General features: G+C 37.3%; 1 protein-coding gene across 1 annotated transcript in view; it reads right to left on the bottom strand.

Moving 5' to 3' along the window:
- Positions 1-27,730, bottom strand: part of LOC135693111 (venom factor-like) — a 35,935-nt gene that overhangs the window by 742 nt on the left and 7,463 nt on the right. The window contains 37 exon segments of the mRNA XM_089111333.1: positions 387-458; positions 1,154-1,246; positions 1,620-1,722; positions 1,947-2,021; positions 2,815-2,902; positions 3,359-3,633; positions 4,900-4,965; positions 5,271-5,423; positions 6,016-6,182; positions 7,033-7,204; positions 7,540-7,620; positions 8,911-9,073; positions 9,458-9,536; positions 11,261-11,455; positions 11,881-11,976; positions 12,169-12,199; positions 12,201-12,210; positions 13,047-13,083; positions 13,086-13,098; positions 14,125-14,334; positions 14,940-15,168; positions 15,858-15,990; positions 16,869-17,027; positions 17,699-17,758; positions 18,081-18,135; positions 18,577-18,651; positions 19,007-19,165; positions 19,422-19,610; positions 20,414-20,482; positions 21,487-21,600; positions 21,820-22,011; positions 22,600-22,833; positions 23,309-23,408; positions 25,765-25,849; positions 26,365-26,407; positions 27,006-27,085; positions 27,658-27,712. Of these exon segments, the coding sequence (XP_088967459.1) occupies positions 387-458; positions 1,154-1,246; positions 1,620-1,722; positions 1,947-2,021; positions 2,815-2,902; positions 3,359-3,633; positions 4,900-4,965; positions 5,271-5,423; positions 6,016-6,182; positions 7,033-7,204; positions 7,540-7,620; positions 8,911-9,073; positions 9,458-9,536; positions 11,261-11,455; positions 11,881-11,976; positions 12,169-12,199; positions 12,201-12,210; positions 13,047-13,083; positions 13,086-13,098; positions 14,125-14,334; positions 14,940-15,168; positions 15,858-15,990; positions 16,869-17,027; positions 17,699-17,758; positions 18,081-18,135; positions 18,577-18,651; positions 19,007-19,165; positions 19,422-19,610; positions 20,414-20,482; positions 21,487-21,600; positions 21,820-22,011; positions 22,600-22,833; positions 23,309-23,408; positions 25,765-25,849; positions 26,365-26,407; positions 27,006-27,085; positions 27,658-27,712 (4,210 nt within the window).

Here is a 27,730-nt window from a genome sequence, read left to right as displayed (position 1 = left end):
GTTGTGCGATATCGGAAGACGGACTTCCCGGAGGCCAGGGGTGGGGGTGGGTGTAGACCCCTTAATATCTTTGTTTCATTTGGTGAATCTTGATTTCATCGGTAACAAGAGCCTTATATGGCAGCCAATTTAATGGCGCCAATATTTTACCTCACTAATCTTGGTATCTTTTTTTTATTTTTAAGTTAAAATCGTAAATGTAAAAAATGGGCGTTTTCAGTCTTTTTAAGGCACCATAACGGTGAACCACCAAACCGTATCATTATCTAACACCCCCGTCCCGAATCGTTGCTTTCAATATCTGTCCCTGGTGTTATCAACATTTTTGCACTGCCTCGAAACACTTCAGTTCCGGTAGGGTATATCAAATGCACACGGTATCTTACCATAATCAGAGTGGAGACAGGCAGTTTTCTGTAGTGGTTTAGGATTGGTTGACCGCTGTTTAGGACAACTACCTAAAATAAAAAAACCAGGAAATCAAAGGATTTAAAGTATCACTACAGGTTGAGACAAGTGGGGGTCTAAAAAAGGTTGGGGGGGCTTAAATCAAAACGTTGTTTGACTGTACTTGATTAATTGATAAATTTTTTGCCCTGACCCCCTTCCCTTCTCCGCGGTGCCTGCAGTATCAAATGATTCTTTTAGCACACTAACTTGTGGTTCAGAAAATTAGCAAAATATCGATAACATTGCCTAATTCTGGTCGAAATTCATGAGTGATACGTCAGTGTATTTTTGGGGCAAAGCATTTGAATTTGGACAAAATTTGTTGTTCGTCGTTTGGAGAGTAGAAGCTATTCTGTAATGTTTTGTTCAATGTGATCATTTGCGAAGGCCTAGGTTTGTGCTCGTTTAACTTATTTACAACTCAGGTGCTACTAGAATAAAAAAAGGAGGCAGGTACTTTGACTAAGATCAAACAAATTTATTCTCATAATTAAAAAATCCAAATCTAAATATTCGTCAATCTGATCTAAATCTATATGCTTTTTAAATGTTTTATCCATTTAACGAAGCAACATTTAGCAGATGAACTCTAGTTTCACAAAATTGGCATTTTGAGGGCGAAGGGGCTAATTAACCCTTTCCTACGGGCTTGCTCTTTATTGCCTAACTGTCGACCCTACTTGAAAGATGAACTTATAAGTACCTTGAGAGCACGAGCACTGGTCCTCATCTTCACAAATCACTTTCAGCAACGCACTGTTTCGGCTTGGACGGTAAAATTTGGTGCATATCTGGCCTAAAAAAATTCACAAAACAAAAAAGTTATAAAAATTTGTTGTAAGAAATTAAGTGTCTATAGATTGTTATCTGAAATGAAATCTGAAATAAAACATATCCCTGAACAGATGTATCTAGGTATCTTTTTTTGCGAAATGCTAATCAATCAAGGTTATTAATAAGTGAATCATATTCATTAAATTGGCCTCTCAAAAAAGAACATTTCTAATTCAAACGACCCTAAATTTGATTTCCTCTATACATTATTTGATTGAAAGTTGGGGGTTGGGGATTCACAAAACAGTCAATAACGAATTTGAATGTAAAATTTTTATTTTGGCATTCTTCATTACATGCAACGTTCTACAAGCATAGCATTAAGATTAGATTACCTGGCTCGTAATAGTCATAAACTTTGACTGGAACGGCCTGCAGAGCTCCAACTTTGAAAGCTCTTACCATAGCAAAACCAAAACAGCTTTTAGTAGTAGTGACCTAAAAGACATTTTTGATATTGTAAATGTTAAATGTTATTAATCGGGGTAAGAAGATGCCAGGAGACAAATGCATTGAGCCTCAACAGTCGGCAGTAGACCAACTTCATCCAAAAAGAGTAAATCGTTAGTCCTCCAGTTGCAAAACAAGTAGAACTCAGTTTCAAAAAAGGTTTTAGTTTGAGAATGAGTTGCACGAGCTTTAGAATATAAAACAAAACAAACCTTTTCCAGGTAAAATACCACACTTCGATCGCTTATTTCGTACTTATAGACCTTTGGTTTTACGTTATCGAGGAGCTGTAAAACAAAATCAAAATTGACTTTAGGACCTTGCCATAAGGTCATTAGCTAAAACGAATAACAGAATTTCAGAGTCGTAAAATATAACATATAACACATCTTTGAATAGTGACAGTGAGGCACTTAGCAATTATATTTCATGTCAGGTTTAGTGTTTATTTATGAAGATCCCGTGATAATACAAAAAATATAATATATGAAGTGGTTTGTTCGTAAATTTAGGCCACTCAGTGTTTACTTGAAGAAAACCCAATACAATATAGGCTTAGTAGGCTTTAGAACCTGGTCAATTGACCGAAACACAAGAAAGAATTCAATTTTCAAGTGATTATGTTGTCCCAAAATGTGCCTCAAAGAGTTGTACAAGTTTTGCTAACTTTAAACTTATTGTTACTCTTGAGAATTTCATGAATTATTAAAGCACGATAGTCCCATCAGCAAAAAATTGCTGTTTTTCGAAGGCTTGTGGTAGAAATAGTTACAAACCTTATTAAAAGTAAAAATTAACAATGGTGAAATACAATTTACGATAAACGAAAGTCTACTGTAGCAATAAAGAACCTTGATCTATTTTGATGCATGCATGCATCAAAATAGTGGCCAAAATTGCAAATAAGGATAAGAAACATGATTTGCTGGATGTCATATTCGCAAAGGAGCCCTTCTCTGACTAAAGATAAATGATGATTCGCTTGTTCAAGACCACCAACTCCCGGGTATGTATGACATGAGGTAAATCAGATTACCTAGCCAGGTTCGCTAATACGCAAAGAAACAGTGAATACCATACGTTTTTGAGTGATTCATTGTCCGCTTTAAACCCTGACAGCAAACCAACTTCTGCCATTGTCATTACAGATCCATTGTTGAAGTTGTGCCTGCGTTATGAAATGATGCTTAAAATTAACAACAGTGTGTGCAATATCCGTGGGTACTAAAGGGGTATTTGAGGGAAAAAGGCGAAAAAATTTTGTTTTTTCAAACCAAATTTAAAGAAAGGATTGGAAATAGCTTTTATTCTAAAAACAAAAACTTTACTTAAAGATAGCACGAGTGAGTTGCACGACCAGGGCAAGACTCAAGCCTGCTGCTTATCTGCTGCTTATAACTTTTTAGATACGACCCAAGCCATTTGGAATCTAATAAATTTACTATGCATCAACAAGGTAATTCCAATCATGAACGTATTTTTATACTGGGAATCACACTGTTTTTAATAACTCCACTGGTTTCTCTCAGCAATCTTGTGGTAAGAGAAAGGGTCACTGAGCACTGCCAGGACCTTTGCTCTTGCGAAAGTTCAAAGTAAACATTTTGATATCAAGATTGCTAACCTTATACAAATGCTGATCCTCAACCTATTGGGAACCTCGTCACCTTGGGTATTTCGATTTCCTTTTTTGCACTTTTTGCTGTGTTTTTTCTTTCCTTTGCATTTCCCTTTGTTCTTATTTTTCTTGTTCTTCTTTTTCTTGTTCTTCTTTGGCTTGGCTGGTTTGATGGGTATAGCATCGTCATTGAGTTGATTGTCAATCTCTTCCCTGGTTGTAATTGTGACGTCATACTGACAGTCTTTCCCCTCATCTGGTACGTTGTATGTTAACTCAAGCTGCCAAGAAGAACGTCAAAATCACAGACAAAGCAAGGATATTATCAGAAGCTCATCTTTATATTTAGTACATACATTATTACAATTAGATTACAATTAGATTACAATAGAAAACTTCAACTGTATAAACATTATTTCTCTTGTTTAGTAGTATTTAGTCGTCTACTCTCGGCGCGATAATATGCTTGCTTGTTCCCATAAATTAATCTAATGTTTGCGGTGTTGCATTTCGAGTTCATATCATTGGCGCCAACTGCATGAGGGTTTCGGGGTTTGAGCCCCTAGGAATCTACTAGGAGGGTTCAGCTATCCCCGGCAGTGCTTCAAATTGAACAAACTGCTAATCGAAAAAAGATGGTAGAGTGATATTGGAGAAGTAGAGATGCTTGGATAATTGACGAAAAGCTTAAAAAGCAATGGTGGGGTTGGTGTAAAAACCCTTCGATCGGTCAAGAAAATGAAGTAAGTGATTGGGGGCTGATTGATGCCGATGGCCTGTAAACAGGAATGCCGATTCAAGGTCATTTGAGTGGCAAAGTTCGCGGCTTTTCCTATCGTTTTCTATTAAACCAAACCATTTGCTGGTTCATTTTTTAGGCCAAATTTTGTAGCTTTAGATGAAATTTGAGTGCCAGTCCAACTATTTATGCAACCTTCTTATCAAACTTGAATTTTTAGCATTCAAAACTGCATATATCCATCATTTATGTCGGCAAACCCCATCATAGGCAAGCGTTTAGTTAAAGATTTACTATTAGTCTGATTTAGTGATCTGATACTAAATCCTTTAATTTTGGTCACACCTCTGTTAGGTCATAGCGTTGAAAGAAGTTGGTGCGACTTTCAATAGAAGATATATTAACATTGTTATGCGAGACGAGAGTGCACCATCAGGTGGGACTAAGCTCTCGAATGAGGTCTTATACACATGGCCTTGAATGAGGGAAACCAACTTGTATAAAAAAGAGTATAATTCTGGGTGGAAATGAATTTATATAGAATACTTTGTCTTAAGAAGATGCGTCATTGAAATGCGTTTATCAGAAGCCAAGCAGATGTTTGAGCTAGACATCACTGATACTGTCATCAACATCAGCAAACAAAGTATAGTTGATCTGGTACAATGGCAGTGAAGAAAGTCTCAGTTCACCGATACGGGTTGATATCATCAATTCTGTATGTCTCTAATTTCAACATGAAGATTCAAATTCTATGATCCATTTTTGGCAAATACGAAGATAAAAAATTGCCCGAAACAGGGAATACCTGGAGTTGCGCAACACCCGTGCCTTTGGTCTCTATTGAAACTTCCCCAGGAGCTGCTTTAGTTATCTAAAAAAAAATTAACTGTTTATGCATACTGAAATCCAACACGAAGTCAAATAACATATGAGTTACTGATACACAACAATTTTAAAATACTTCGAAATAACATCAAATTTTTAAAAATAGATTTTTGATGTACACATGTTCAAATGGCTACTCTTGGAAATTTGCCCAAATGGTTTCAAACCGTCTTTATAATTATAGGTGAAAATATTTAAGCCAGAATGATTTGGAAAGCTGGGATGACTGGGATGTGGTTGACACTGAAAAACGAAATCGGTTCACGACATAAAAACGAACAAGATACGTACATCTTGCTGCTGGCGAACAAGCGCGTCGCTCTTTTGAATTCGAAATATTTTTCTGTCAATCTTGGAGGAAGCTACGGTGATTCTTAGGTCCATTTCTCCCGTAGATGCCTTTGAAGAATACTCTGATAGGGCTTGCAGAGCAACAACAGTGTCCTGGAAAGAAGGGAACTGGTTAGAATACAATCTTTATCAATGTACCATGCTTGCTAACTTGGTTTCACGACAGATCTTTTTAGACCCATAGATCCAAATCTACTGTAAAAGAAAAATGAAAGGAAATCGAGGCTCTTATAAGTTAGAGAAAACAAATGTCTTTACCAGAGCGTGCGTAACAATCAACTAGTACCCATATAAGGGTAGAGTGAAAGGCATGGGTCAGAGCCCCTTCGTACTTCCGAGAAGTAGTCATTTCTACTTCTGGTAATGTTTTTGCGAAGTTATTCACTAGGCCCCTTTGTGCTTTTCATAGCACTAAACTCCTGCAGATGGGGATTAATAGTGGGGAGGACCTGCCCCTAGCTTACTAATAGCTATAATGAAGCATATTAAGGCCAGACATCTGTGAAGAATTAGTATAAAATGAGTATATGGTACAATGTTAAAAGTATGTTTAAGATGTAATATTCAAAATAAAAAGAAAATCGACCGGGGCAGCGTTGAAATTACATTAGAATGAACATGCTGAGACAATGATATATTTGATCAAGCCAACAATGTACTAATAAAAATAAGATGGATTGCTAACTTGAGTTGAAATGAAAGATCCTCTGGCATTTCTCATCGAAGTTAACCAGATGACGAGAGGTCCAGCGTCTTTTATTTTATTCATGGCTATCATCGTGAGAAGTGCGTAAGACGTTGCCTCAACTTGTGATGCCAAACCTCCGTCCGGAATGTACGCGACACTGCGATCTAAAACAGCAAAATGTTTTCAGTACTGGAATCAAACACCAAACAAGTTAACAAATGAATTATTGTGAAAACGGCACGCAACTCTTTTATGAGTGTACTAGCCCTCGTCCCCCTTTCAATCAAAGAGCAGTGGCTTAAACTTTAATGCGCAAGCACTTGCCCCGCATTATTCAATGCTTTCTAGCGCCTAAACAGAAGAATGATGAGGATCTCTTGGGTGGAAAATGTTTTGGCCAAGAAGGGAGTGAAAAGACAACTGTTGAACACTATCATGAAGAGCAATGAAGTTTCATTGGACATGAGTTGTGAAGAGAAGAGGGGATAGAGAAGAGGGGATAGAAAGGAAGATCATAGAGGCTGAGATGACCGACCGAGAAGCGAGCAAGAAGAAGGCAAAGATTGAAAATGTTGGAGTGAAGGATGAAGAGGTTGCATATTAGAGAAAAAAACAACTAGACTAGATTGCAAGATATAGAAGAAACACCACCGAGACCTGTCTACGGCATTCGATGTCATGACACAAGAAAAAGAAGAAACAGATCTTTTCACATTGCAGTCGCGCAGGTTGGACATTTTAATGAGCTTTCTGACTGAGAATTCTAAACCCATTGAATTATCTCCTAACAAAGAGAAGAGTACAGTACATCACTGAAGACATTGGCAGATTTAAGGGGGGGGGGGCAACTAGGGGCAGGGTGCTGAAACGCTCTAAAAGCACACTTAACGAACTTCATAGCATTCTTAGTATGCATCTTAGCATTCAGATGGGCCTTTCTGTGTTTATAGAACTTGGCAAGTCTAAAAGGAATTTGGCTACCTAAATAAAGTAGTGTTTGTCAAAGTTTCATACCATCTTTCCTGTCCCTCTTCAACATCTCTACGAGCTTACTGTAAGCGTTGTTTTTGCCCGGACTACCCGTCAATGCAAGTGCGTATGCAACAATTGCCATGAGGTTGCCAGCCTTGATGCCAGGAACTGCCTTCTCGAGAAAGCTAGTGGCCTTTGACAACACTTTTGTATCCTGAAATAAAAGAGGGGAAAGTTACAGCTTCAAACTGACAATTCTAATGTGCTTACGGCCAATATAATTAGAAATGTGATATTTTACGGGGCGGGGGCTTAACTTGGGGAGGTGGTGCAATCAAAGTTTTGTTCTTATATAAGGGGGCAATATTCTATAGAGGCTAAAAGAGCCATGGCTTCCTTAGTTAATGTGTTGAAAAAGCTCCGCATGCATTATTCGATATTAAAATCTGGTATCAAAATAACATGTGAACATTGTGTGAACAGGTCTCTTGAAAATGTATCAGACATTGATCAAAAGTAAAAATACTCGCAAAGAGTGTAGCAACTTACAGTATTTGTACATTGCGAGCTGCATTCTGTCAAAGATATAACAACAAAAGCTGTCAATGCAACTTTATTATCGACTTCACCCTAAAAAATAGAGAGACGCGTCGTTTAAAAGTACATCTTGTCATAATATAAAGGCCTGGCAAAACGATTAAACATTTCGTTCGACTTTTGTTGAGTGAAAAGTTTGTTGGAAAGTTTATTCGTTTTGCCACCCTGTTTCGTGTTGTTTAATCGTTTTCAAAGTACATCTTTTCATAACGTAACAACGAAGCAACACACAGTCGCGAAGATTTTGTATCTTCCGATTTCGAGAAACTTGACAGTTGATAGGGTAGTGTGTTGATTGCATGACGAAGCGATTTGACAAAGGCTCCCGATTGCTTTGCATCGTAAAATCAACTTTGAATTTATTGGCGTGTTTGTATACTTGTTGCGGAGACGAACCAGTACTTGTTCCAAGGTCCGTTGGCTTTCGAAATTCTGAATCACTTGCACAGTTTAAATTAATGTTGTCATTTTCACATCGTATAATATATTCTGTGGTAGGAGCATTCGTGGCTCTTATGGGTGTAAGCCAGTCTCAATCAAAAGAGTCATAAGAACAGTCGGAATGAAACTCTGGCTTATATTTTTCACATAATTATCATCCGGGACGCTTGCACAAGCTTAGGGCAGTGTTATGTTTCCTTAAAACATGGCCTAGAAACAGAGTGTGAAATAAAAAGGGACTCAAATGTCTATATATTGCTTGATTTTATTCGATCTATTTACTAACTTTTTTAGTTATATTTCTATTATTTGTCGATTGTTTTTATCAATTCAGTAGATAAAATTCTGTATCTGTGCAATATCTGCATTTTGGATGTGTAAGTAGGCCTACTGAAAATATTCGAGACAAAGAAGGTGCACATTTCTGATAAGGAAGTGAAACTCTCTCTATCAATTCATGGTGGATTTCATGTCAACTGTACGGACACCTCCCCCATCCCCCTACCGAAGGCCTTCCGGGGCATTTGTTTAGGTACGCTAAATATATGAGCAGTTAGTCAAACGGTAAATATTGTACGCCAGACAAAGAAATCTGATTAACAGAGAAAACTGTGGAGTCTGCTCTGCCGCTGTGTAGGCGCCCTTTATTATAATAGATTATATGCTTAGACGCGCAATTAAATGTAAATCTTGTCCACAAGCCATCGCCCTAATGCGCATGTGCATGTGATGCACATTCTCATTGATTCGGACAAATGGATAGAATAATAATCCTAGGCAATGAACATTGAGACTTGCCTCCCCAAAAAATGCTGAATACCGCCGAATGGTATTTTTGAAAAAAGGCGAAACAATGACCAAATATCGTATTCTATATCATACCCTCATTTCCCTGTGATAAACGTGTAGGGCTTCAGCGAAAGAGCCATCGGCAACTTGCTTCGATTCCAAGAACTTGAAAGTGCTACAGATAAGATTGCTATCAATGTCGTCTTTGATATAAGCAGAGGCCTGACAGAAAACTTTGTTCACAAACGCGCTGAGCCTGGAAAGAGAAAACGAAACATTTATGTAAGGGACCAGTGTCGAATAAATGAACAAGCTGCCTTTTTAATGAGACGTTTGCTGAGTTATTCTCCTTTTGGAACAAACAAATTTCAAAATTACAAGTTGATTCATCTGGGTCGTTAGAAGTCTTTTTCATAAAACACGGGGACTTGGGCAAACGTTATATTAACTATCCCAAAAACTTAAGGCCAAAATAATTAGGGTGGTTCACCGTACCTTACCTTGATGAATTGTTAGGGGATGATTCTCCCACAACCTTCAACTTACCAAGTTCCTTGATAACACATTGCAATTTCATTTTCCTAAAACGTATCAAGAATTCTGCGTAAAACGTTTCTCTAGAAAGGCATAAGGTACATACCAAGTCATAGGGGCAGTTTTTTGACCCCAAACACTATACGAATTGTCATTTCTTCTGTATCTCAGTTCATTTCTGTATCCTATAAAGAAGGTAGATGTTATGAATTTTTATGAGCTTTACATTGTACAACTTTAACAAACGTATACTGTATCATAGACCATGCTTGGCAACCATGCAAAGGGAATCTGGTTCTTACAACTGGATTACGAAATCTATATTAGCACTTCTTTAAAGTTCAGGGGGGTCATGCCCATGCAGAAACGCATTTGACACGGACACGTGTTTTGTTTAGGATGCTGGTCAAAAGCAACGGCTGCATTTACATAAAGCCCAGGGGGTCACGTGAACATTTACATACGGTGCATCCATGCGATAATCATGGGTAAGAATTTTCCTTGTGATCTGATACTTTTGACCTGATTTACAAATTACCTTTCTGACACTTACGGTTTCAACCAACACAAAGCAAAATCAGACACATGAGCAAAATAGTAAATATAAATATTTTGAATCAGTTGCTACACAGAATGCATGGGTTTGATCAGGGTACTCTTGTGTATCTCTAATCTAAGGAATGACGTCATAAAAGAACCACTCAGTTATAATGATTGGTAGTTTTTTATGTGATAAGCAACAATTTTTTGTATTTTGATATTTTTGGGTCTCATCAAAATGTTTAAGTGGATACTACTGGGTCTGTTTGACTTGCTTTTGAGACTTTTAGGTGCATTTTGATAGTTGCGGATGGACCCCCCGTAAATGTAAAGCGCAAGTGACCCCCCGGGACAAGAAGTCGAAATAAAACTCGAGGCTGGATGAGTTTGTTCCAGTTTTCAAAATATCAAAAAACATCACATTATGCTGTGGCAATCAAAGCAGGAAAAGACACACGGTCATTTAGTCACTTCAAATGGCATTTACATTACTTTGAGCAATTAACAGAAACAAAAAATGGTTTCAAACCCTAAAAGAACAAAACTTCAAGGATTACACTCTTGCTTGGGTACGATAGTTCTTTTTTCATCGCGTTTACGTTGAAGCAAAAAGAAATGAAACCAAAATGGAGCAAAAAGAATTTGACCCAATTTGCACATTAGTAAAAAGAACGGAACTTTCAGTGAATCATGCTCAATAGCGCAGTGACGAAGCCCAACGTTTTCAGAACGCCTCGCTTCAACGCTATTTTAACCTACAAAAGGGAGCTGAACCAAATTGACCCTGTTTAGACTTTAGTAAAAAGAACATATCAAGTGGTGCGACAATGACGTCTGACATTTTCAGAGAGCCTCGCTTTAACGCTAGTTTGAGCCGCGTTTTCAATCGTAACCAAAAAGTACCGTTCCTGACCGTTCACACTAGAAGAAACAAGCACGATTTGGTTCCATTCCCAAATCGTGCTTGCTTTTTTTAGTGTAAATGGTCCGGAATGGTACTTTTTGGTCACGATTGAAAACGCGGCTCAAACTAGCGTTAAAGCGAGGCTCTCTTAAAATGTCAGACGTCATTGTCGCACCACTTGATATGTTCTTTTTACTAAAGTCTAAACAGGGTCAATTTGGTTCAGCTCCCTTTTGCTTCAATGCAAACACAATGAAAAAAGTGGTATGGTGCCAAAACAAGAACGAAACCACGGAACTCTTGGTTTTGTTCATCTTTTGGTAGTGTAAACGGGGTCTTAATCTATTGACTATGAATTAAAGAAAAAAAATTCAATTCGGACTTGAGTAAATTAAAGAAAAGATCGAGGCAAATTTAACTTGCAGCATGCGTTTCGTTTCGGACCACAAGTAAAGATAGTCTTACCTGCTCTCATGAAGTTATAGGCTTTTCTTTCTATTTCATCGGTGACACCATCCTTTATTGTGTACAAGTACTTCAAAACATAAACAAGCGGTGCCATATAAATCATTGTTTGTTCCCCACACCCACTAGGCATAACGATTAAATTATTAAGGCCATTTTCAACCATATCTTTCACTCCTGGTGCCATTAAGTTCCCTGAAAAGAAACAAAAATGTTGTCTAATCACGCCATCTGAAAGCGTACTTTTAACAGCAGCCTGTTTTACAAGTCAGGTAAAAACAATACCCAATGAAAGGGTACCTGCTTTCCCCCATAAAAAAGCTCGCTGGGCAGTGGTGATTGCCACTGTTTTGACAAACCCCAGTGGACAAATTTCAGGATGAATCAAATTCAACTCCTCAACTAGGCCAATTTTCTAGTAAGTAAAAAGAAGAAGAGAAATAGAGTTGTGCTTGCATATCACAGGAAAGGAGTATAGCCCCTAAAGTTTTTCCTTTCTCGTCCCCAGGAAGTGTCTTTAGACAAACTTCTGTTGTTTCATAATGAAGTACAAGCTATCATGAAGTGTTGATAAAGATGAATGGGGGTTAGAAACTGGCCTGATTTGCAGAAATGCTTACCTGTTGCGTAGATCATGACTCTCAAAGAGCCAGGAACAAGGTTATCCGGCAGAGCCACTTTCAAACTGTTAAGCTGCACGCCGTCTCTTTTGACCTCTTTAAACAAACACAGTAAAATGTATAAAATCATATATAGGCATGAAAAAATACTAGGACTTTTTTTAAACTTTTGCTGAAACCGAGATGACACCGAGCATAGAAACTGTTTAAAAGAGTAAAAGTGGTTATAAACAATTTTAAATTAGAACATTTTTTGAAAAATGCTTTGATAATAAAGCAGCAACATACCAACTATTTTTTTCCCTCTCGGGTCATCGCTATCCATAATACCTGTGAAGTCAGAAAAAACAATATTTTCAAGTACGACCTTTCCAATATAAAATTTTTCTTGCAGTACGCAATTTCTTTAACTAACGGTATTCACACCAAACTCCTTCTAAATGGTTTCTATTCATATAAATATCCGGAGATTCTATAAAATCTATGATTCTATAAATGTAGCCATAACCATGTGTGACGAATGCAGCGTTTGGCCACGAAAACTGGAACAACAACATGGAATTCCAGAAGGGAGGGGGGGTACTCACATATATTCAAGGATAAAGCTACATTTTAGGCTTTGAATTGGAGCAAATGTAATTTTTTGGGCTTTTACTATGTGAAACCTTTACCCGGGGGGGGGGGGGGGTACGTGTAATAGGGCTTTGGGCAGTTACAGAGCGACAGCGAGAGATGGCGTGGAATTCGTGTAGCGGGCTTCGTAGGGGGGCTTCATTGACTAATAATTCTAAGCGCCGATTACAATTTATACAAGCAGGGAGAAGATCAATGCATAATTAAGGTAATTTATGCTAGGTTTCAGTCCTATTACACATGGAATACCTCAAAATATGCAAAACAACTTCAGTATATCAAAAATTGGATCTGACAGTAAATGACACGCCCCGCTGGAATCAGCACTACAATTTTAACATACCAGATCAAATAAATGAGATAGAAGAAATTAAAAAAATGACAATCAAATCATTTCGAACTTTTGAAACAATTCATCAGAAAGTATCATCTATGTAGGAAAGCAATTGTTTGTTATTCTACAAGAGTAGTAAGGCTTTATCGATTGAAATTTCACAAAAGGATGAAATGTCTAATGTTGTTTAAAAGAAAACCTTGTGGATCCAGAACTATGGAAATTGTTTCCTGTTTTGGAAGACCTTCAGGCTGCAAAAATAGAGAAGGGTTTTCTGTTAGGAGGCTGTCAGGCAAAACGAAAAGACTAACAAAAGGCTTATAAATCTATAGCCTAAAAGCTAATGGTGTATCAAAAATATATCTTTAGACTATTTTTCGACTACACCATCTAATATTAGGCTCTAGAATACTTTTTAATGTGCAAACAATTAAAAAAGTTCATAAAGTTTTGAACCAAGACAGAATCTTGGTGATTCAAACGGCAAAGTGACTGTCTTCCTTTGGCTGTGAATCGATTAATAATAGGTAGATTGAGCTGTTCTACCATGTGTAAGAATCTTTTATAATTTCATTTAAAGATTATAAAAACAGTCTTGAAGGAGATCATCTTTTATACTGAGAAGAAATTCAACAATTCAAGATATGAATAGTCTTTTGGTGATACAGAATTTGAAAATGGTTTTGGAAAAAGATAATATTTTATAACATAATGGCTAAAAGCTTTTTCGTCTGACACTCCTCGAGCATAAAACATCAGAATAAGGGTCCTAAAGAAAACGATGGAAAGTATATACCCAGTTGTGGATCGAAATATGCAAACACCAAGCACAAGCCAAGCTTAAGACCGGTATAGTTGACCAATCATTGCCGCGTGCCGAAAGGAAAATTACCACTGGAGTTCAAGAACTCCTTCTGTCTACACAATGGCGGCATTTTCGTTTGTATGCAGATCGATCCCAAAACTGCTAGATGAAAAGACGACCGGGCTCTGCCCATTATCCGAAACATGTCGTCATTATAGAGTTTTGCACAATCTGGGTTGTCTAAAAGATGTTGACCGATGGCAAAATGACTTGTTTTAGCAGTGTTTTTACACCTACAAGATCGGGGAGGCTGTTCTCTTTGAGGGACAGTTTTGTTTCTTATGTTGAAAGGAACATGTTGTTTTATTCTATCCCCCAATCTTTTGGCTGTGCGTCCGATGTAGCGATGTCCGTCTTGATTTATTTTTTTTCAAATACATTTTCAAATTTAAGATATATGAATTGCACTTACCACAACACGAAGGTTTTTCCGTATTCTGTCTCCTAAATCTACGGTGAAGGCCTGAATCTCTATGGGACTGTCACCCACTTGAAGAGGTATAACTGTAAATGGGATGGCAACAGCGTCATTTCCCTTCACAACAACTGAGAGACGCTCGGATCTTTCACCTGGCTTTGCAATCGAGCAAAATGAAGCATGGCCAATGAAGAATAGATTCACCTAAAAAAATGTAAGACATTTGACCTAAAATGCATTTCCTTGGTCTTTCCTGTTTCCCAGACGGGGAGGGCTGTGGGCGACATAAACGCAAAAGTAGGGGGAGGAGAAACTTGTCTTAAATCTGACAAATATGCATAAAATTGATTTTTTAAAGATTTTTTCATCTAAAATGATTTCATAATGTCTAGGTGATTTATTCATTACAGTTGATTTTATCATTTAGAGGCGATTTCATCAGATAAAGGTGATTTCATCATGTAAAGGTGGTTTCATCATTCAAAGGTGATTTGTTCATGTAAAGGTGATTTCATAATATAAAGGTGATTTCATCATGTAAAGCTGATTTCATCATGTAAAGCTGATTTCATCATGTAAAGTTGATTTCATCATGTAAAGTTGATTTCATCATGTAAAGGTGATTTCATAATATAAAGGTGATTTCATCATGTAAAGGTGATTTCATAATATAAAGGTGATTTCATCATGTAAAGGTGATTTCATCATGTAAAGCTGATTTCATCATGTAAAGTTGATTTCATCATATACAGTTATTTTGCACGTGGCTCACTGCCAAAAAAAATCATTGAAGATATCAAATGCCTTACACGTGTATTCCTTGCATTGAAATTGTACAAAACAGCGTACACTGTAATTTGCTCACGACGTTGTACAGAAGGTGGCATCTTAAGGTGGATAAACAAATTCATTCTGCTTTGAATATTGACTGTGTTCGATAAACCAAACCCAGTTTGACTGTTCATTGCGATTGCAGAAATTTCCCATGTTGTAATCGAATCAGGAAGGGTGAATCCTTGCTCCAAAGACCCGTCATCACTACGACATAAATGGAAAAAGTTACCCTTCAAAGCACAACAGTTACAATTGCTTTTAGCAAACATGTTTGCAGGAGATACATGAAACTCTCGGGGCCCACGAAACCGGGGAGGGGCCGGGGTGGCCATGGCTCCCCACTTTTTGCAAAGCAAGTAATTTCAAAGTTGCAATGAAAAGCGAACGAAGCCTTGTCCCCCTCCCACTTTCTAATTCATGCCATGGGCCATGACTTTGCATCAATCGATTGCATCCCAATAAAGGATACTTCCCTATAATGGTCCCCTCACGAACGGACATTGGCATTCTTAGCCACTAGAGGCACAATTGTATAAATCTAAATTTTCGAGAAGATATTGGAAGTAAACTCTTTTCATAAGAACCAGTAAATTTAGGTTCATGCTGATTGTTCTTAATTTTTTCCAAAATTTTACGCTGGATTGTTTTAGTTTGTTTTTAAATTAAGAGGGTATGAGCAGTGCGATTGCTAGTGTTTTCGCTCTATGGAGCTGTTCAGGCCTCATTTGCCAACAAAGTGACTGAAACATTTGGCATCATGTTTGAATATTAAGCACCCGCACATGGCTAAAAATCTTCATTTTTGAGATACATAAAACGTTGTTCAAAATTGCATTTTACAGTAGCTCAGCCTCAGATTATAAAAATGTTCTTATAAAAAAGATTGTACACACTTTGTTTCTGCTTTAACCCAAATCCATGATTCTGGAAAAAACTCTCGTGTTGTCAGCTGTGTGACGTCATCGTCAATATCATCAGGTCTTACTTCAAATTCATCATCTGGACCAATGGCGCTTCTTCCGCGAGCTTAAAGATACAGAGGTATTCAGTTGAGAAAGCAATGATTTCAACAAAGGAACACTTTAGAACAGTTTTGCACTGAATAATTTACATTTGAAAACAAATAATAAAGGAACTGTAAAATGTGTTTTATAGGCCTAGAAAAAGTCATATTTGCTAGTGAAAGCAATACATTCAAATCCATATACAAAGACAGGAATTGAGCAACTTGCACTCGCTGGGTAGTAATTTCAGAAAATGGTGAAGTTAGATAGAGCATGCGAAGAGACGAATTAGGCAAGGCAATCTGAACGAAGGATTAATTTCGGTCCGGTAAATTGTCAATATATCACAAAAACCGGTCATTTTGACTCATTTATTTAAAATCAGAAAAATAGCACAGCCAAATAATTATTTGAATATTTTTATAGAGAGCGTTACTTACTACATTGAAGCAACGTAGAATTTCATCCAGGGCAACCAATCTGATTGAAGCATACAATCTTTTTCATAAGAATACTTTTATAAGAACACGAGCCTCAAAATTTGGTTAAAAGTTAAGAACAAGCTAAGGCTGAGCTAGAATGTTTTATCTCAAAAACGAGGATACTTGCCCATGTGTGGGTGGTTTTTCGGTGTATTTTCAAACTTGTTGGCAAATGAAGGTTGTCTCATGTGTCGAAAACACTAGCAATCCCACTGTTTACTTAATTTGGAGCAAATTAAGAACAATCCAGCCTCAGACCATCGAAAAAATTAAAAACAGTGAGCCTGAACTTATATTTGCTGTTTCTTATAAAAAAGAGTGTATGAAAAACCTTTTTGAGCCCCTGTTTTAACCCGCCTGGCTCCATTTTTGACGCTTTAAAAGAAACAACTATACAGAGATAAATAGAAATACTCACATGCAAAATTCCTGAGGCAACATGAATAGAAGTCAGGCCAACAAACTGAGGGGATGTGTTTTTGAAGCTCTTTGCATTTCGTTCCTTTTGGCAGTGTACCGGCGATGCTTCGAAGTTTTTGGCAGCAAATGCCCTGACAACATTTCTTATCAAGCAAACCTGAAAGGGATAAAATAGTCAATAAGTAGCTGTCTTTCAGAAAACGTAACGTAAACATTTACAAAATGTAATTAAAACTTTCAAATTAAAAAAAACTTGTCAGCAAAATCAATTATACGGTGATAATTTATTTTTATTCTGATTTTTTAATATTTTTTTACTGAGTTTCGTCAGTAACGCAGGGTTTTGTAGTACAAGCAAAAAGGCAAAGGACAAAATCTCTGATCTCAAAGCCAGTAAGGAACAAGGGTAAACCTCGTCCATTCTAACAGGCCAGACGGAACTGACATTACAAGGGTCTCTGCACATAGTCGGCAGTATCCCCTCCGCCCCCCTTCCTTACTGGTGACTGGAATCTCTTCTTCTCCAGTTCAAGGACATAAATTTGACTTTTGAGCAAACCATAGGTTCCCTTTTTTAGAAATTGCAATATTATCTTATTTTCCGTAACGAATGTGACCCCCACACCTTAAGAAGGTGTCTGTAATTATTTGGCCTAACAGTAACAGATCTTGGTAACTGCTAATTGTGAGCCCATTGGTAAATTTCCTGGACATACTCTCATCTTAGGTCTTTTGGCGTCGTCTTGTGATTCCAGCCTAAGCCACTAGCTCTCCCCTAAACCCCACTTGCTGCCCGCTTCAATCTTTCAAAAGCCAAGCAGTACTCACTGATGCCTCCCGCAACACTTCTTCTTCTTCTTCTTTTCGGGTCTTTACCGCAAAGTAAATCTATTAAATGAGAAAATCGAATAAATTTCAACTGAAACCATTTTCTAGTTATGCCTGGGGGCATTTCCGTGTTAATGGTACTAGCATAGCGATAAACTACCCTACCCCACGGTCAATTTACTGCAAAGAAGGAAAATAGAACAAACCCAACCAGATTCCCCCCTTTCCAACCATATTCCCCCCTTTCCTTCCTTGGTGCTGCCTTTATACAGAACAGAGTGTGAAGTGTACCGTGACAGAACGTATTCCTCATGTCATTGAGTTCATTACTAGTGGCCCCAGACAGCTGCGCGATATATTGAATGAATTGTTACATACACACCTTCACGTTTTGAGACGGGTACTGCTGCATCTGTTAGCATCGATAAACCAGCTCTCTGAAATTAGATATTTAGAGACGATACTCGCATTAATACAGTGAAAAACATATACGCAACTCACTGGCACTCAAATAACGTGTCTTAAAATCAAAATGATATTCGTTTGTGCGAGGATAGCTCAATGATTAGGGTTGCAACTCAGAGAGCATTGGAGGAATGAGAAGAAGAAGGACAAGGAAGGACACTGCTCGATAAACATAGCTTTTCAGTAATCTTAAACATATTTTCGGAAGCTAGAAAGTAACAAATACAACGTGTAACAAATATGGATGTTTAGTTCCTCTGAGTCTGACTTGCTCTGTGTCGTTTATCGAAGTGTTTATTGCACTTAACAGTTTCTACGTTATTCTCTAAAATTTTAGTATCTTTAAAGATAATTGCTAATTGGCATCGGCTATGAAAATGCAGATTAAAGGTGCTATCAGTGATACAACTCACATCAAAAACGTCTTTGTTGTTTCGTCCTGAACCAAGTCCACATCCCAAATCAAATGAACCTATATCACTGAATACCTGAAAGTCAGAACAAGTGCAAAACATATCTTTTTATCATCTTTCATCAAAGGTATTCAGCTAAAGGTTTGAAAATCACAAAGATATAAAAGGTATTGCTTACATTACCAGAGATAGTGTGGACTGTGGACTCAAGGATGTACACCATTGACTGAGGAAACCGTGCCAATTACAATCCACAGGCTATTAGTGCTGCCAGCAATCTCATTAAAATTGATTTTACACTTAAAAAGGGCTTGAGATTGTGGGAAAAGATTCCACAGATAATATTTTCATGCATTTCCCTGGGCTCTGTGCCACAAAACAATGCTAAAGATGACTTGGGTCGCGTATACTTTTGTTAGAGAGAGATTACCTTCTCATTTGTAACTCTACTCTCGTTTCTAAGATAGTAAATACTTTGGTCGACTGCTAATAAGCCAACGACTGATTTTGTGCTGGTCTTCATTTTGACAACGAAGTCTTGCGCAGGGTGATATGTTTGGTCTGGAGCTGGGTCTGTATTAAGAAGAACCTGCAAAACGAGGGAAGCTTGAACCTGCAACTCTTTATAAAATAACAAATGAGATTGAAATAAATATGCAAAATGGTCTAATGAACCAATTCTTCATATATTCGATAAACAATAAACAACAACAAACAATTCTTCAAACATATTCGGGAAAGGAACCGGTAGCGATTAGCATTACCAAGACTTAGTATAGCATTGCAAGAAATACGAAACTGTTACTAAACGTTACGCGTCTTTAAAGTCTGAAAGCATTGCTTACCTCGTTTTTATAACCATTCTCGACGTCCATCAAAACTGAATCAGAGGCCATTTCTCCATTTCTAACGAAAAAGGCCAGTATTCTGCATTTAGGTGCCATATCTGCTGTAATGTCAACATTCAAAGTAGTTTCTGTTCCAATTTGTTTTTGGATGACGCCAGTTTTAACGATTTTCCCACGAGACAAGAACTAAACGAAAAATGTTGTTTTTATTAATGTATTCAGCTACTGAATCGCTGCAATTTTGTCAGGGTGGGAGGGAAGGGGGACAGGGGAGAGTGAAGAGAAAGGGGAAGGGGAGAGGGGAGGGAGGGTGCATGATGGGTGTGTTTGGAGCATTGACACCCATGTCCATCGATTCTTCGAAGCATTTATAATTGTAAATTACTGCATTCACTTATAGCAAGCACGTTGTAGTATGCTGTAAGTGATCATAAATTGAAAACCGTTGTTGTTGTTTTTGATCATTTAGTGTGACTGGTGACATATTTTCCGTAGAAAAGGAAAACCAGTGGCTGAAAACTATCGCAAACATCTCATTTTCGCTCATTAATGGTCTCTCATAAGTCTTAAATGTTTGAAATACCAATTGAAAGAAATCTTGATCTTGTTGCCGATGAGGACGAGCTATAAAAAATACCGGAGTTTAATTTTGGTGTCTGGAAACCTCCCCAACTGTTTCCTAATCATGAAGATGACGATGAATTTGATCTTCTCGAACTTTGTTTGAATGTTTTCATGTGGCAATTAGATAAGGCTCTGTTTAATGAAATTACTATATCAAAAATAGCAGGAAGGTACCAAATGTTCCCCTAGCGTCATTGCTAATTCCCTTCCCTGAAAATTATCATTTTACGTTCAGGTTGATTATCAAAGTATTATTAATTGCATTCAGCACAATAATAAGATTCGCACAATGACCTTTTTTTCTAGGACTGAGAGACAGTTGATAACATTGCAGACGTCATCCAGATGTTAAACCTTAAACTTACCAGGTAATTTATTTGGTTTATGCCAGCTTGCATTGGAATAAGAAAAGTTACGGAAATTCGTTGGTTAATCTAGAATTAAAAGAGAAACCTTTTTAGCTGGATGCTAAAATGACAAATTCTTAACAGAGGTTTTTCAAAACGCAATAATGACCTCTCTAGCTTCTACGACACCAGTTTCTCTTAAAACAAAAGAAAAACAGTGTAAATCATCAGCCTATTAAACCCAACTTATCTAGCAATCATAAAGCCAAATTTATCTTAGAATGACCTTAGAGACAAGCATTGCTTACTTCAATCGTCAGCCTATTAAACCCAACTTATCTAGCAATCATAAAGCCAAAATTATCTTAGAATCACCTTAGAGACAAGCATTGCTACCTTCAATCGTCAGCCTATTAAACCCAACTTATCTAGCAATCATAAAGCCAAATTTATCTTAGAATGACCTTAGAGACAAGCATTGCTTCCTTCAATCGTCAGCCTATTAAACCCAACTTATCTAGCAATCATAAAGCCAAAATTATCTTAGAATCACCTTAGAGACAAGCATTGCTACCTTCAATCGTCAGCCTATTAAACCCAACTTATCTAGCAATCATAAAGCCAAAATTATCTTAGAATCACTTTAGAGACAAGCATTGCTTCCTTCAATTGTCAGCCTACTAAACCCAACTTATCTAGCAATCATAAAGCAAAATTTATCTTAGAATCACCTTAGAGACAAGCATTGCTACCTTCAATCGTCAGCCTATTAAACGCAACTTATCTAGCAATCATAAAGCCAAACTTATCTTAGAACGACCTTAGAGACAAGCATTGCTTCCTTCTCCATATGCTGCTTTCGTAGGTTGCAGTTTGAAACGATCGATGAGACTTGATATCAACTCATTTCAATTTTATAAATAACATAGCCTATCATTTTCGCTATACAAGCATTGTAACTCAGAACTTGAAAGTCCATCAATCTCTCTCTTTAACCTTATTCTACCCTAACACAAACCTCACCAATTGTGCACAAACCACAGCCGGTAATATGGCTAGATCACAACAGAAGCAAAAACAACAACACTCACGCTCGGTTTCTGTAAAGGAGGCCTAACCAAAATATAGTTGTTGGCATTGGATATGTAAGGCTCTAGCGTCATCTGTGATTCAGTATTAAGGAGTTCTTTGTCATCTGTCTTCACCTGAGAAAATACAAAGACATTATAGATGCGATTTGCATAATTATCATTTAATTGTACATTCGAATGTAGTCGTCACTAACATGAAAATTGTAAAAACATATCGCCTCAAGGAAGGAGAAAAGAAGAGAAATAAAACGCAGGGGAGCTGAAGAGAACTAAACTTCAGGAGATTGAGCTTAAAACTTCCATAAAAATTGAAATTAGCAAATTTTGGGTTACCTTGACCGTGATTCTCGTGGCTTGGTTAGCATCTGGCGGTACATCAAATGTGAAGACAACCTCTCCTCGGTTGTTAGTTTTCGCAGCATTTGATGACTCTTTCACCATATGTAGCTGCCTATTTCCATCCGTGGCCTCAAATTTAACCCTTAGTTCTGGTGCTGGCTCCTTATTTGGATAACGAATTACAGCCTGCATAAAGAGTAGACCATATCAACCTTCCCAAGTAACACTCTTGTTAAAACTTTTAAGAAACGGGACTCATCAATAGCTCAAGTCTTCCAAGAATTGATAAAACAATTTATTGATGAGCCGTTTCGGTAGTGGGAGGTGCAATTGGTCACTACCCAGTAAGCTAACTTCGAAAATAAGATATAGAAAATTTCAAAATCACAAATTTCAAAAGAGAAAGTAAACCTGATACTTAATCATTTGCAGAATTCATTAATTTGAGTAATTTTGTTATTTTGCTAAGCATTGGGAACAAAAATCCCATTTGCTTTATGTTGAAAAATGACGGGCAAATATAAACCCAATACTAAGCTACTGGCAATAAGACAGGCCTTTCTCTGAAAAATGTGCACTAAACCCGTTTAATAAGAGACAGTTCCTCAAGTTACAGTTTCATGTCAGCGGAAAGTGGACGATTTGTTCAATTCTGCAGCGAAATTAAAACACATTTGATAAAAATACACATTCTCTAAACATGGTCAATAAAAATGGACCACTTACTCTCTGGTACTTTACCAGGCAACAAAAATAACTACAAAATCAACTTACGGTCACTCTAAAAGATACGGATGGCTTAAAGAATCTTGGGCTTTTCTCAAAACTGATTGTGTATGGACTTTTTACGACATGAACAAATACAGGCTTGGCTCTAAGCTTTGTTCCAGTTGCATCTTCGGTGACTTCTGCTTTGATTTTCAATCGTTGTCCGGCAGGAAATGAAGGTATTTCCTTTGGAGCTACAAGTTTTCCAACACTGACGGAGCTAACACTTTCTCCACGTATCTGTAAAAAAATAGTTGATGAAAGCAAACGAAATAAAATTCACGAAATTTTTAGTGCTGCTACAACCTAAAATGTTTGCGAGTATAATTAATTACGTTGGATTGAATTGGATTGGATTGGTTTGGACAAGAAGATCATTGGATCATCGTAAATTTGATTGGATGGCTTGTAAAGACAGTCGTGAAATACGTTTACATGTGTGAAATCTGTAAAAGGGGTGACAAAGTTAATGTAATTTGGTCTCGGTTCTAAGCTTTGTGTGCTAAGCCAAAATAAACTAAACTTTGGATTTCATAGGCTATATCTCACCCAATTTTTACAATATTCAATTGGCTTTGTTTACTCACAGGTATTTTTGATTTTTTTTAAGGTGTATGGCAAAAAGCAAAAAATTGTTGATGATGGAAAATTGTTGTAAAAGGAAAAATTACATTGTTGATGACGTCACACTTAAGAACACCGTTACTTGACATACCGGGAGCCATCGATCTTCAACCTTTATCTCTCTGCCGTTTTCGAAAACAACAAGCATTTCGATTCGAAGTGTACCCTTAACGTGTTTACCAAAACTGTACCTGTAAGAAAAATTCGATTGGAAGATTAGAGCGGATCAGTCGATTGAATGCAGATTTTTATAACACCATGAAATACCGGATATCCAATCGATTTCTGGGACAACACAACAGACCTTTCCAAGTCGCGGATCTAGCCAAATCTTTGACCGGTTTCTGCGTGGTTTACCCTGTTACAGCCATGTGTGTTATTGGCCCATAAATATTGCTAAAAGTTGCTAAAAAGGTTAGCAAGATGTGATTAATTTGCCCATACTTTATGTAAAATGTCACAATTTTACTCCATTCAGCATTATCTCGATGCTCTTCTTGCGACTTCGATTCTAATTTTCTTGACATTTTCCGAGAAAGGATGTCTAGTCCCTCAATACAAAACCTCAGATTCTTATTTGCATCCGTATTCCATTTTGTATCATTTTGTATCAAAGCGTCCACACTTTCGCGCTATCGACATCGATGTCGAATATGCTTTTTAGGCACCGGCTTTTCGCATAAGGGAAACATATGGGTACCGGTTTTCACAGGTTTTCACAAGTCAATAGCTACCGGTTTCAGCATTGGCGCATAGATAGCATACTAAAAACTGTCATTTCGAGTGGCGACTGATTTTCTCGATTTTGAATTCCTCGGATACTTCTCTGTCGGAATATTGTGGGTGTTCAATTCAGTGTGTAAACTTAAGTCAATCAGCGAGAAATGCAGCAATTGTTACAATTGAAATTTTAGATCAAAAATTCAAGATTTACAGAGAAACATAGCTCTTAGAACTTGACCGGTTCTTTAAAACCTGTGAAACCGGTCTAGATCCGCGCCTGATAGAAACAAGAAAAAGAAACGGTAACAGTTTAACATCTTATAAGAACAATGAATGAATGTTCACATTCTGCTCAAGTTTTTTTGCACAAACTATTAGAAATTTTCGTTTACAGACATTAGTGAGACAATTGCTTACAACTGTCATTCCTAGATTAGTCGACATCGTACACAGCTCTTTAAATCTCAATCATTATGAAACACATTCAATTTCAAACTCCCAAATATTGCTCAGTAGCGTACAACTTGATAGTCTGTTACAGATTTCCTTTTTTACATATCTGTAGATCTCATCTTGATCCGATCCCGTGTAAACGCCTGGGATCTGATCTATAAGTATCCGGATACTTTTGGATCCGATCTGGTCCAGGTCTCGTGTAAAAAGATTGAAAAGATACAATGTATATTGACTGTTTAACAAAGTCTCAGCTATATTTCCTGACTTAGAGATCTCTCTTTTGAAATTTTTAAGTCTCTGAATTGTCCGAATCCACCCATCATGAAAGATATTTTTCCAGTTGGATCTTCTAATTATTCATTGCAAAATCCTCATAATAAAACTCATTATCGGCCAAATCAGGTTGCTTTCGGCAACAACAGTCTGAAGTTCTCAGGACCACAGATCTGGAACTGTTTGCCAAATGAACTAAAATCGTCAGATGACTTAGACACGTTCAAAAGTTTGATAAAACAATGGGATGGTCTTACGTGCAACTGCCATGCCTGTCGTTTTATCGTGAATAATGTAAAAAACACGTAGAAAATTAAACGATTATTTAAATTTTACTTTAACGAACGTATTGTTTTAGCAAACATATTTTGAATGCACCTTAGCCATCAATTGAAATTAGTAGGTGTATTTTGAAGACTAACTATTTGTATTATTAATCGAAGTGAAATAAATATACAACAACAACAACCACAGAAACAACAACAACAGCATTAGGGATAAACAAATGTTATTCTACATAGACGGGGTGATCTCTCACCACGCATACATTCGCATAAGAAGAAAAATCAAAATAGCACGGAAAAGCAAAAAAGCATACTTAATTCTCAGAGTATACACATTAGAAAGTTGTTGGTAGCGGTAAGGGAAATTTAAATACAGGAGCCGAACCTAAATACAGATGCTAGGAAACTGATGTGAGAGAAATAATGGCATTTCTTATTGGTTGGTAAGAGCTAAATATAACAAATGAAGAAAATACAGCAAAACATCACATCTTGACAGTCAGACATTAAAGGCGATCGACAGAAACTCTTCGCCAATCAACAAGCGCTTTATCCTGTCAGTCAATCGTTCAGAGTTGACCATAAGCTTTGCAATCCTTTGCCGATTGGATACTCAACAATATGTCTATTGTGTATTCCAACCAATGTGCTTTAAAGGCAATTTGTTCTATTGTTAACTCTGAAAGGCTGACTGACGCGACTTTTGTTTCTGTCGATTGTCTTTAAGCAGTCTAGTAAACCGTGGTTCTTCAGAGTTCGCATGCAAACATCATAAGGCAAAGGGACATGAAATTACATTAACGTGGCTTACTTAGCAGAAACCTTGACGTTGAATCTATTCTGTCTCTCAGTGATGTATGATGGAGGCTGAATCTCAACACGAAACGTTGGAAGAACTAAATGAAAGAAAGTGCAATAAATATATGCATCTGAATTAAAGGCAATCGACAAATACTAACAAGGCTTAAGCCACCTGTCAATCTATATTAGCCAATCAAATACCGTGCCAGTCGTATAAGGCTCGTTGATTGGCTAATTGTTGATAAGCTGATGTCAATTGCCTTTAAAAGAAAAAAAACATTGGGTAAATCAATGTGACTGAGTTACACATAACGACATAGGAAGCATCTCAAAGGTTGGTGGGGGGGGGGGAAATGCAGGCATAAAGACAGTTAGCTGTATCTGAAAATTGGGGGCAGGTTCTTCGTTTGCCCCTAGTTCTTACGTCTGTGGGTATGGCGTTTTGGTTGTCAAATTGCTATGAAATATAATGAAAAAAGTTTCTTGACAAAATCAGACAAAAGTTTCTTGAAAGGAAGAGGTTGTCAGCGTAGTTTCCATCTCTGTTTCCAAGTTTCATAGTATTTAAAAAGGAATTTGAGAGACAACAATGTTATGCATTAGGGCTAACCATATTCCTTGACGACAAATGTTGTTGAAGAATTGACCTTATTCTGAAATAGAACATACGAAATTAATGAAAAACGGGACCAATTGAGCCTTGTCAGTTTAAAACTTCGAATGACACAAGCCAAAACATAGAAATTTCACAGTACTTTTCACTGATTTGTTTATATTCTTTCAACTGCTATATTCATCATAATCATTGAATATTAGATACATCAATAATCTCAGCATTTTAGCTCATATTTACTTTATAACCAGAGCTGTGCCCGTACTTAATAATCACTTGCCTTTCCACCGATGATCACGATACAAACACACAAGACAAATATATTTATTATCCTTCAGTAGCTTGCTTTGAACAGGCAGCTGCATATTCTTCTTTGCATTAAACGGGTATTAAATACATATTATGGCATTTTCATTAAATAAAACTGGGTTTTGGCCATAAAGTTGTAAACATCATGACCACTGGCTGATTACCAATCAAATCACTTTTCGGAAAACTAAAATTCTAAAACAAGTGTATTTCTGCTAAACAGTGCATGCACTAAAAATGTAGGTAATACAGAAGGTTTCTCTAATACTTTAGTACATTAAATAAGATAGGTGCCTATATTTACAAGTTGATACCAGAATAGACAATACCTGATAACCAAATATGGCAGTAATTGTCCATGTTCCCAACACAGGCAGTGTTCCAACTTCCAACTCTTTTTCTTCAAACCCTGAATCCAAAACGCAAAGTTAAAAATTCAAAAATTCAAGAATTGGATAGCTATTGAGGCATTGGCATCTAGGCTAGCTATTGAGGCATTGGCATCTAGGCTACTATTGTGGCATTGCCATTTAGGCTACCTATTGAGGCATTGGCATCTAGTGTAGCTATTGAGGCATTGGCATTTAGGCTAGCTATTGAGGCATTGGCATCTAGGATAGCTATTGAGGCATTGGCATCTAGGCTAGCTATTAAGGCATTGGCATCTAGGCTAGCTATTGAGGCATTGGCATCTAGGATAGCTATTGAGGCATTTGCATCTAGGCTAGCTATTGAGGCATTGGCATCTAGGATAGCTATTGAGGCATTGGCATCTAGGCTAGCTTTTGAGACATAGGCATCTAGGCTAGCTATTGAGGCATTGGCATCTAGGATAGCTATTGAGGCACTGGCGTCTAGGCTAGCTTTTGAGGCATTGGCATCTAGGCTAGATATTGTGGCATTGGCATCTCAGCTAGCATGTTGCCTTATCAGATCTCCTGTTGGTCATAATTAAAAAGGAAGAAATGAATGCCTATATACCGTTCTTCCAAGCGGCAATGTTTCGTTCTCTTCCTACCCTTATTCCTTGTGGGTTCTGTAAAAAGAAGTGATC

The sequence above is a fragment of the Rhopilema esculentum genome, chromosome 11, assembly GCF_057945365.1.
Source record: "Rhopilema esculentum isolate cy_ngs chromosome 11, ASM5794536v1, whole genome shotgun sequence".
Taxonomy (NCBI): Eukaryota; Metazoa; Cnidaria; class Scyphozoa; order Rhizostomeae; family Rhizostomatidae; genus Rhopilema; species Rhopilema esculentum.
The sequence above is the reverse complement of the archived record's forward strand: the minus strand, read 5'-3'. Positions and strand labels throughout refer to the sequence as shown.